The sequence below is a fragment of the Calypte anna genome, chromosome 13, assembly GCF_003957555.1.
Source record: "Calypte anna isolate BGI_N300 chromosome 13, bCalAnn1_v1.p, whole genome shotgun sequence".
In the NCBI taxonomy this organism is placed as follows: Eukaryota; Metazoa; Chordata; class Aves; order Apodiformes; family Trochilidae; genus Calypte; species Calypte anna.
Window position 1 is genome coordinate 13,675,493 of NC_044259.1, and position 11,205 is coordinate 13,686,697.

The 11,205-nt window shown below is 39.6% G+C and overlaps 2 protein-coding genes across 3 annotated transcripts in view; one reads left to right on the plus strand and one right to left on the minus strand.

Annotated features, from left to right (window-relative positions):
* COL23A1 (collagen type XXIII alpha 1 chain) overlaps positions 1-2,995 on the plus strand; it is a 46,858-nt gene extending 43,863 nt beyond the window's left edge. The window contains exons 26-27 of the mRNA XM_008505611.2: positions 1,663-1,701; positions 2,626-2,995. Of these exons, the coding sequence (XP_008503833.1) occupies positions 1,663-1,701; positions 2,626-2,628 (42 nt within the window). The 3' untranslated portion in view covers positions 2,629-2,995. The remainder of the gene's footprint in view (positions 1-1,662; positions 1,702-2,625) is intronic.
* HNRNPAB (heterogeneous nuclear ribonucleoprotein A/B) overlaps positions 1,450-11,205 on the minus strand; it is a 28,609-nt gene continuing 18,853 nt past the window's right edge. For both annotated transcript variants that reach the window (XM_030459143.1, XM_030459141.1), the window contains one exon: positions 1,450-5,414. The gene's annotated coding sequence lies outside the window, so the exon portion shown is untranslated. The remainder of the gene's footprint in view (positions 5,415-11,205) is intronic.

Genomic DNA, 11,205 nt, shown 5'->3' on the forward strand with positions numbered 1-11,205 from the left:
GATGTTGTATTTACCAACCACTTATCTTAACTATATAAAAAATGCAAGAGCTATCTATTGAAGGCACTGTTAACTGCAGTAGGTGAATTCCCCAGTGGCCAGTATTTCTACTACACGACTAGTTAGTAAAGCACTTGCACATCTTCCTGCTTAGGAAGGGTGTTGGCTGAGAGTGTTGTCTTTGTTCTGCACCCAACCATGCAGTGCAGGCTTGCTGGGAACTTACTTGGCAATGGCTTTCAGCCTAGGATCATGATTATGAGCCTGACACACAGGTTGTGAAGCTCATTTTAACTTGACAAGCCATTTTGGTCTCACTTGAGAGAAACGTGGTAGAAAAGCATGGAGTTTTAAGATGGCTAAAATAAGCATTTTGAATGCATAATAAGAAAAAAGGCCCAGGGCAGAAACCAACCCTGTGACTGTCAGTGCTAGGATGTGCTTTAACAGCAGAGAGGTCAAGCAATGGCTCTGTGCCTTGTTCCCTCCACCCTTCATCCCCAGACACCTCGGGCAAATGTACAGGTTAAACATTTTTTATAAATAGTTATGGAGCAAAATCCTGACTGATGTCAGCAGAAAAATGCTTTTGTTTTCTACCTAATGTTGTAGGAAAGCAGGTGAAAACAACTTGACCTGTTACACTGTGAGTAGCTGGAGAGGGTCACCTTACATCACTGTATCTGTTTTATTGGGCATAGGCTATTTTACATATAAAATCAATACAGAATACAAAAAATGTGATGACTGACATTTACAGTAAAAAAAATGTAAAAATGCATTTTGACCTGTATCTGCATTAGCTGCACACACCCCCTCCTGGCTTCCCACCCCTGCGTGATGTGGAGGTGGCTCTGGGGGGCAGGGTCAGTGCCTGTGCACTCTCTGTAGCTCTACATGCAGAATAATTCATGCAACCAGAGATCCCAGAGCCTTAAAAAAAAAAATCCAGCACCAGAAAAGGCAGCTGAAGTCAGCTATTTCTTCTACAGTATCTTGAAAGGGTTGGTCATACATAGTCCATTCCTCTTCTAAAGGGGCTCCTTCCTTCTCAGGGTTTTCCTCCTGGTAAGTAAGCTCTTCTGGCTTTCTGGTTTCTGAATGTTTCTTTATCTCCATGAGAAAAAGACAAATGTTTTCACACTCCCTTTGCACAGTCCACAGCTCCTCCTATTTCAATCAGTTCAGCAACAAGATTCTTAAAAGAAACTAAGTACTGCAAGATCGAATTTAATACAATCAGGATATCACCCAGAAAAAAAAAAATCACATCACTGCCACCAAATGAAAAGCACATATTAACAAAAAATACATTTCCACATCATGCTTTCTGTATATATATCTGATTGTAAACATGACTACCTTAGAAAGCAGATTATAAAGTTAACTAACTGTGGTTCAAATTTTTATAGTTGTTCAATTTTCTGTTGAAAGGAAAAAGAAAATGAATTTTTAACGTGGAGAGTACTCAATTTTGTTGTTAAGCACACAGATTACGTTGCCTGCGTGTTTGTTTTTCTGCATATACAGCAAATGGGGTTTGCATGGTAATTAACAGTGCTGTTAAACCTTTCAGCCTTGCAAGGGCTGAGCTTCAGGTTTTTGGGTCAGACTTTTAAGTCACTGTCAACAGAAATTGAATCTCTGAATTCAATTTTGCAGGGCCCAGACGGACTGCCAGTAGCAGGATGTTGGCATAAGGTACAGTAATAATAGTAATCGTGTAAACTTCAGCAGGTCCTGAGTAGTTTTGCTGGCTGCCTGGTGATTGTTTGCATTGCTGCACTTCCTTTAAGCAACAGGTTATGTGTCTGGCAGGCATCTGGGAGAGCAGGATTCCATCTAGCTTTGTGTCTTGTTCCCCACAGCTGTAGACTGGGGCTGGGAACATCACTCCAAAAACTTGTTAAGCATGAAAAATCATTTTCCTTAACACTGCTGGGTAGCAATGCCTTTTTTTTTTTTCCAGGCTTGCTCTGCTTTTGCCCTTTTTTTAATAGCCCAGGCAGTTAAGGAATCACTTGTGCAAAGTCTGCATCACTCTGCAAAATGTGCTTGTGTGACCTACTCAGCCCCACAGCTGAGACTTCTACAGTGGGCAACTTCTTTACAAAACATGGGATTTCCAAAGAGTTTTCTGCTATTAACATGATAATTGACAACCCCTACAATATTTCAAGACTCAAATCAGTCCATCTGGCTGCAGGTGGTCAACAGCCAGGGGTTGTAAGTGCTGAAGGCAGCCCAGGAGAATGAGGGGGACAGGTATCCCCTCTGTAAGATGAGGACTTGATCATGATTGTGGGAGGATGCTGTAACCTCATTCTCGCAACAAAAATATGACACTGAAGCTGAGAGGAATTACTGACCCAGTTCCAAACATGTGGTATGTGGACACAGTCTGAGTTAATAGCAAGCATGTTACTAACTGGTTGCAAATCCTTGTTAAGCTGTAAGCATGCCCTTAGCATATAAAAGTTTTTTAATTCTGTGGTTAAGTTGTTTGGATGTACTGTTAATACTAAAAGAAACCTGAATGCCAATTCTTACATTATTAACAAGAGTAGTAAAGATAATGAGTGGAACGCTTCTAATTAAAACGTATGTCTGTGTGTTCTCTTTCAGTGATCTCTGAGCATGAAGCACAATATGTAAATAATGTGATATATTTTGATCTTTTTAATTTTTGTATAAAAAAAGGAGAAAAAAAAAAAACTTTCAACAGTAATATATTGACCTTTTTTTATACTGGATTCTGTCATTTATGGACTTGGCAAATAGTGTAAAGCTCCCAAACCCCTAAGATGCTCATGGTAACATCAGGATTTGATGAAGGTACCAGTGCCAGTGCCTGGGGATAAGCAGTGTTCACTGCTGGTGTTGCTGTGTGAACTAACAGTACTGAGACCAGCGGGTTGCCTTGTGTGCCTTACTGCATGAAGGGGGGAGAAATCCCCCTCCTCCTTTGCCTCTCAACTCTGTATTTGCATTGCACATTAAAAGGGTGAAAACACCTGGTTGAAAACAAAGAAGAAAAAAAGGATGCAGCCCTAGGAATCAAAGAAGCTGCTGTATGTCCCAGCTGGTCAAACATGAGAAGGACTTGCAACTTGAAGAGGAAACAAAGCCAAGCTCCCCTCACTGCTACCTGAACTGAACAATCTTGACTACCTGTGGGTATTTCTGCTACTATCAAGAAAAGCTTTTTCCCCTCAAGAGGAAAACACCTCTGTGTCCTGTTCTGGGGTGTGTGGCTGAAGCTGTGCAAGGGCTTTATTACTGTGGAACCCAAACTCCCTAAGAAAGCTCCACTGCAGGATTTCAAAACACAAAAAATGAGTCAGTACTTTGAGTGTGGAGAATTGCAGGACAGGGACGGCTCTGCTGAAGTTTGCTCTTAAACAATAGAGAACATAATGTTGCAGTTGGGATTCCCAAAACTTGGGAGTTTGGAGTATTTAATTGTCTTGGTTTGGAGGGCTCATTTGTGTTTGATTTGTCTTGGTTTACGTGGTTTTAATTGTAAACTCTTAACTCTGCACACTCCCCTTGTCCTCCTCTCCCCTTTTTGGGTCTCTTTCAAATCATCTCAGGCATATCCCATGCAGAGCAAGGTAATGAATAAAAGGAGGATTAAGATTTGGATGTCTGCATTAAGTGAGATAAGTTAATAATTTGCAAACTATCCCACTGTCCACATTTTTAAAGATGTTGAAAAAAAATATGGGCACTAAAAGCCATAAAATTATTTCAGGGAGGAATAAAATGGCTAACAGCTGAGTCTGTTCAGCTTACAATGAAAATCAAGAGGCAATCAGATTCCTTTAGAGGGAGGAGACACTTTATATTAACAGATTCTTATAATGAGCAGAAAAAAATGTACAAATATCCATCCAAGGGGTAGAAACTAAAGCTACACAAAATCAAATAAAGTAAGCGATGGATTTGGTGAGACTACTTAATCCTAACCAGACCAGTGATGTAATACCCACCACTTTAATGCCTTTTTGATTGAACAGATAATTTCTGGAGGAAACACTTAGGAAATACTTCAGCCCAACACAAGTTGCTAGGCTCTATGCAGGAGTCTTAGGTGAAATTAAGAGCCTGACCACAACATCAAACCAGATGACACAAGGGCTCTTTGTGTCCTTGATCTTAGAGAATAGAAAAGGAAGTAATTTTTGGTGCATTGACTAGATCTGAACTTTGTTAGATCCTTGTTCCACTGCATCTCTTGCAGCAGCTACTGCCAGAGAGGACTTGAGAGAGGGATGTGACCATCCAGGGGTGATCTGCCCTGCCCAAGCTGACCTAGTGCTAAGGTAGTTCTTGCTCTTATGCTCTAAGAACACTGAGAACATGCTCAGTGCTCCATGCAGGCAGGGTGATGTTTGATAACTGAGTTCTTATCTGTGATTGGGTCCTAGGTGTCCTTGAGCTTATCCTTTTAGTCCTGGAGCATTTGTTACCTGCTGGTAAGTGCTGAAATGGCCATTTAGCTTGGGAGATGTGGACACAAAAGACTTATGGCTGTAGGCAGTGAACTTTTGTTACCTGTCTTTAACTGCTTAGGGTCTACACCTAAACATTGCTTGCTTTGTGGCTGTACTTTGCATCTTTATCAGTTACTGACCATCTTCTTGGTCACCACATAGGTTAAATCCATGTAAATTCATATCAACTAACAAATCAAGAAACAAGAATTATGTAACTCAAAACAGCAATGAAAATGAATTTTATTTACTTCCATTTCATGTTGTTAGCTATCACTTTTGGTGCAGAGGTTTTTAAAGGCATAAGGAGCAGCTTAACCAAGCTCCCACTGGCTTTTAGTGCTTTTGAAAACCCCTTTACTGTCTCAAATTAAAGCTAAAAATCATCTTCTATGGAAGGTTGAAGGCAAATCTCTCATTGATGTCACTGGGAAGATGATCTGTAATTGTTCCCTTAATGTACAGTTGCTCTTCCCATCTCCCGAGTCACGTCCAAACTAAAAGCAATCACTACTCCAAACCACACTGTGGGCTTCTACGTTTAAATTCCTGCACGTGTCCTGCTCATGGAACCTCTTATCAATATCAATGAGAGTTCAGTCCCCAGAATGACTGCAGAAAGCACAAGAATCTGGAAGTGTCCACAAACAATCTACAATGCAGATAGAAAAGTCTTGTTTTACATACGCTGGCAAAAACTAAACAGCTTTCTATCTAGCTCCTACTTGAAGAAGTTTGATATCACTGAAGCTACAAGACAAGCTAACCTCCAAAGCTTATGAAATTATATTAAAATTTATATTTTCTCTGAGGAAATACCCCGAAGTCCTATTATCTTCAGGTAAACAAGTCAGTATTCCGTCTTCAACTTGTGGAATATCCAGTGCTTGTAGGCATCAACTGTGACCACTGCCAGGCCTGCAAAACATTGATACAGAATACCAGAACAGTGCTTTACCTCCTGCTCTCCTCGCCCTGCAGGGCAGACGTCCCCCTCCCAACACAGAGCTGCTGCTGCCACAGAACCCAAGACATTTGTTTGCATTGGAGGAAGAGAGCTCATCTGGAACTGACAACCTCTTACAGGGTTCTGCTTCCCTGTTCCCGAGACACAGCCTGACCACTCACAGCATTTTCATGCCAGCCAAGGAAGGCTGGAGTTACCCTCCTTGCACAGCACTGTGGCTGGCATACCCACACCCATCAGCACTCCCTGTCAAATCCTTCAGTGATCATCTTTCAAAATTCCCAGGCAAACGCCCTCTCTGCATTGGTTTGTTCTGCACCCCAATCATGGTAAATCCAGCACATACAAATCAGCAGCCTCTGTGCTTCTCTGGACTTCTGCCATCAGAAAAACTGGCAGGTCCACATCATGCTGCATGCAGCTCCTTTGGTGCTTCAACTACAAGGAACCAACCAGCAGGTCTTCAAGGACCTGCTAGTGGGACTGCTCTGTTCTGCCAACCCCTTCCATCTCCAAAGCTGCTGAGACCTGTGGAAAGCAGAGTTCCTGGGCACAAAGCATGGTGCAGATCCTCAGGCAGAGGAGCTGCTGTTGGGATCTGCATTTGACATCCTTCCTGGCCCTTAACCAAGAGCAGTGTGTTTGGCCCTTGTGTTCTTGAGCTCAGTGTTCCTCATAGCTCATATTCTGCAGATGGACAGACTGTGTTAGGAGAATTGTTGATTTTTATGGTTTTTTTTAATTGAGTGCATGGATTCTAAGAGGAAATCTGTTTAGGCTTCCATGTGCTTTCCACACGCATATACTTAGAAAAGTAGGTTGTTAAATGCTAAATTGTTTCAGAGCAGTTGTGATGCTATTGGGAAGAGTTCAAGAAAGATGTGCTTTGCTCAGCAAATCCATGCCAGATCCAGTTGATTGTCTTCTCCTTCCATATGAAAATGTTTACGTGTGGGTCTTTTTGAATACTTTGAATTTGCAAATAGCTCACCAAGATACTTTTAGGTAGTAGTGGCAGTCTCCCTCAAAGCTCAGTACTTATCTGAGCCTCTCACAAAGCACAGTATGTTGTTTCCCCTAGGAAACCAATCTTTTTTTTTTTTTCTGGTTTGAGAGAAGGTAAGATTGTTTTACAGGAATTCAGAAATGCAGTGAAATGTTCTCACTAGATGTCAGCAGCAATCAAGATGATTGACTGGAGGCTGCTGATGCTTATGAAATGTAGGTCAGTCAGAGGCTGAGCAATTGATCTGTCTTGATCACCAAAGTATTCATTATGTTAGCTTTGGGGATTCATTAATAGATGTTTTGGTTAAAACAACGAAGTTACAATCTTGGGGAAATCTGAAGCCCAGCCAAATTTATGCTCTATCTTGTGTTTTCTAGCTTGCTAAGTAAAATTCCTTAGTGTAATTTAACTGATTGTGAAAGCAGGGTCATTTCCATTATATGTTAAGATACCCACATCTGCCTGCTGCCCAGGAGCAGAGGACAAGCAGCTTTCTTTAAAGATTGTTATATTTAAAACTGCAGCTAACAATCATCTTTCAATTACTACCAACATCCTTTAACATACAGTAGCCTTACCAATTTTGGAAGCAAAGGTCCCAAAATTAGTCTTAAGGGCACAAGAACTCACCAAAACACTTTAAAGTTTTCCACCCACAAAGCTCTGCAGGCAAGACATGGCAAATCCATTCCATGGCTACTTGGGTCCTGGCCCCTGGTGCTCCAGGGTGGTGATGCAGCTGACTGTAAGTGTGGGGAGTGCTCCATAAAGCTTCTGGGGTGAATGGAATTTGGGGATAGAGGGAGCATGGCCAAATAACCCTGTGTCTGTAAATCAATCCAGTTCAGTGTTGAAAGCCTGCTGGCAACTCCAGAGAAACTCTTGCCAGAGAGTGGACCTGATGATTTGGCCTGTGCTGATGGGGGCAGGTAAGATGAATTAGTTCTGCAGCTGAATTGTGGGCTGGGCCAGTGAATCCAAGGATTCTTTCTCTGGATTATGAAATAGGTGGCAGAGTAGACCTGGTCTGACTCCAAAATGAGAATGTTTCCAAGCCTTAATGCACTGGGATTTTAGTTTGGTTTGGTTTGTTTTAAAATAATCAAGACATTGTTTTGTGCTTGTGGGGGGAGCTTTCCTGTATACACTGCTTCTAATGCTTGTTGTATATATAACAGTGATGAATTTATTTCCATGTGGACTTTTTCTCCTGTGTATTTAAAAATAAGAACATTTTTTCTAGTGATAAAAGACTTTCTGATGTGTTTTCTTTTTAGAAAACCAAAAAAAGGAAATATTTAGGTGAGCTTTTGTCTTCTGTAATTACATAAATTCATCATTTGAAATCCTCAATCAAAGCAGCAAAATGTGTATGAGGTTTCAACAGTCTGACATCCTGTACAATGATAAAAAGTATTCCATGGAAAGTGACAAGGTCATTACCCATGGCTGTAAGATTGTTACATTAACCACAAGCCAGGAAGTGTTTTTGTCATGACCAAGGCTTTCCAGAAAGCCTGTGTTCTGCTTTGGCTGCTTTTTTCTCTTGCCCCCATGTGCAAGCTCAGTGTCCCATTTCAGCCATTGTAACTGAGCACAAGTGTTGGCTCTAATAGTGCTGAACCAGATGACACCAGCAAAGATTTCAGGCTGTAGAGTTTACTATCTGGCCAGTTTAGATTAATAGATGTGGTTTTATACCTAGCACATGGCTTATGCCATCAGCTAAATATCACAGACTCAAGCTAGACTGCAAGAGCTCACCCATTTGTAATGTGTATCTTTGTTAAAAATATTCAGATGCCAGAAATTTCCTGCTTTATTGCAATGGTAAATAATCATCTTTGGTCAATGTAACTGGACCTCATTAGCCTGTAAATTTAGTATATCTTATAAAGGAATATCAGAGTGTAGGTTTCCTGATCAATGAAAACTGATCTAATGGTGCCCTCTAGAGGAGACCTTTTTTTTTGACTAAAGAGAAACAAATTTCGAATTTTACACTAGGATAAATTTAATGCAAAATTTATGCTGTAACAGTGTCCCTTAATTGACAACATACAGAGGAATGGGTGCATATTTTGTGTAACTTTATGGTTAGCTGGGAAGTTATATGCTGACATGCTTAGAGCACTGCCAGCCTTCCAGCTGTTTAACCAGGAAAATTATTTCAAGTGAAAGGGGTAAAGTATTTGGAGAGATTTCAAGAGGCCAAAGCCACTTTATATTGCTAAGGCACATGCTGACTGGCAACCTTACAGGGCATTTACATAAGAGTATTTATTGGACACTTTTGTAGTAGTGCTTTAAATAAACAAAAAAAAAAAACCACACAAACAAGAGGGGAGAAAAGAAGAGACTGGTCACTCTAATCAGCCCAGTCTCAGTGGACTGACCTGCCTTTTAAATGTGTTCCTGGGACTGCAGTGAACCTCATTATAATGAGTACAGTTGGAAATACTTCACAGCTCCACTTGGGTTTATCTACTGCACTCTGAAGCAAACCAGTAAGTAAAAACTCATTTACTAATTTTTTTTCTTGACTATAGTTTACATTTTTAAGCTAAAAATTACTTCAAGTATTTTCACATCCCCAGATGAACTGTTTTTCCACACTTGTGTACCATTAGATGGCAGCCTAAGAGGGATGTCTGACTGTTGTGTAATCTGCAGTTTAAGTGCTGAAAACCTATCACTTAGGAATCAATGGAAGAAGTACTTCATAGATTGTATGACACTACCACTGTAGAAAGCCTGGGGGAAAACCACAGGAAAGCTGGGAAATGATGAGTTTTCCATGCATAAAAAGTGGCATTATTGACACCAGAGAAGAATAAGAAATATATTAACATTTGTGGTTTTCTTATGTCTCAGGACAACAATCAGCCCGTTTGCTAAGTTCTGGTAGAAGTTGCCTCATAGGGACACAGTTTCATGGAACAGGCAGTTCACTTGTCTGTCTGTGTGGTTTCTTATGTAACAGATATTAGTGAACAGCATTTAAAATGGAAATGTCCCAACTATCTGTAAGTGACACTAATACTATTTGCTGCTTTCCTAAACACCCCATCATATGCTCAACTCTGAACAGTGCATTTATATGAGGTTATTAAGTCCAGATGGATGCATATTAAGCATGCATTTTTTTGCTATTATATATTAAAAAAATAGGATCTGGTTTTGCAGAGCAAAAGCACCCAGGTTACCCACTGGATTTCCAAATTAAGTGAAAGGGGTGGTGAATTGCCAATGGTTAAGAGTAAGAGCTGGAGTTGTGTTTGCTGGTTAGTTTCACAGACTGAGTGCAGTTTTATAAACAATTTCATAAGGTAGCACAACTTTTTGGGTTACTATTTGGGTGTGTGTTTTCCTAGTATCTTAAGACCAAAAAAATTATGAATATGATGAATGTTCAACACAACATATCACAGTCAAAACTTAAAGCCACTTATTTTGTTGCCTTAAATTACTCTGGACATAGAAATACTTTAAAACTGGCATGTATGCTGTCAGTTCTGAAACAACATAATCTGATGGTATTTAAAACTCTAAATGACAATCTCACTTATTTATATACCGTTTAGAAAGACACATGCAATAAGTGCTTTATCTGTCAGTGTTTGTTTTGAAATTATGCTGATAGGCTTAATCCTCTACCACGTTATGCAAGTGTCCCTTATTTATGTGAGTGGTTGCATCACGGCTGTTCAGAGGAGAAAGGGCTATTGGTGTGTGTGCAGTTTGGACATCTTGTGAAAACTGATTTTGTTTTGAATGTATTTACATGGTATTTTATACAAAGATGGCTAAATCTCCGTAAAATGTATCACCTTTAAAAAGATATATAGATATTAAAATTACAGAAAATATACTTAACATCTCTATTTTCAAACTTTGTGATTTTTAATCATGTATGTGCCATGAAAAGCATTCTATTTACTCATTTCCTTGGGGAACAACTACCTTAAAAATGAAGGCATTAATAACAGTATTTCTTATCCATTGTTTTAACATGTTAAAATATTATTAATTAGTACTGCATCATGTATCTCTAGTTTAAAGCTGTAATGGACAGTCCCTTAACTTGAGACCCCCCCCCAAATATTTTCTTGTGCTTTCTGTAATAAAAGCAAAGACTAGATTTTTTTTTAATGGTCTCTCTGTACAGATTGCTTTCATAATTGTGTCAGTATGTATAATGAACTCTGCACTTGTAACCAAGAATGAACTTTCCAAATTGTAAATGATCAGGTTGTTATTATAAAATAACTACTAAATATCTTAACCAGACAGAGTTCAAATAAAGTTTAACAGCCATTATTAACTTTTACTCCACTGTCTTTTTTTTTTTAAACCTGGCTTCTGTGCAACAACAGTTTGACTTGCTAAATTATTCTAACTTTGTAATAGCAATTTGTTTTGGAATTCTCCAGATTATAGAAAATTGAAATTGCTCCTGAGTTTATCAAGTAACTGCAGTTACAGATAATAATTGGTGGCTATATCTAGTCAATAAAAAAGTCTGCTGAGTGTGTAGCTTTAAAAGGCTCTGCTCCATTTTCTAGAGACTTTTAACAGATCTTGTCAGGTTAAAACAGAAGGTGAACAGGTACTTGGAAGGAAAAGGAAACCCAAAGTCTTTTAGAATGAAGCTCAGTAAGTTTATGAACTCAGTTATACGATACAACACCTGCAGTGGCAGATGACTCAACCCATCTCAGAACATCCTTTTG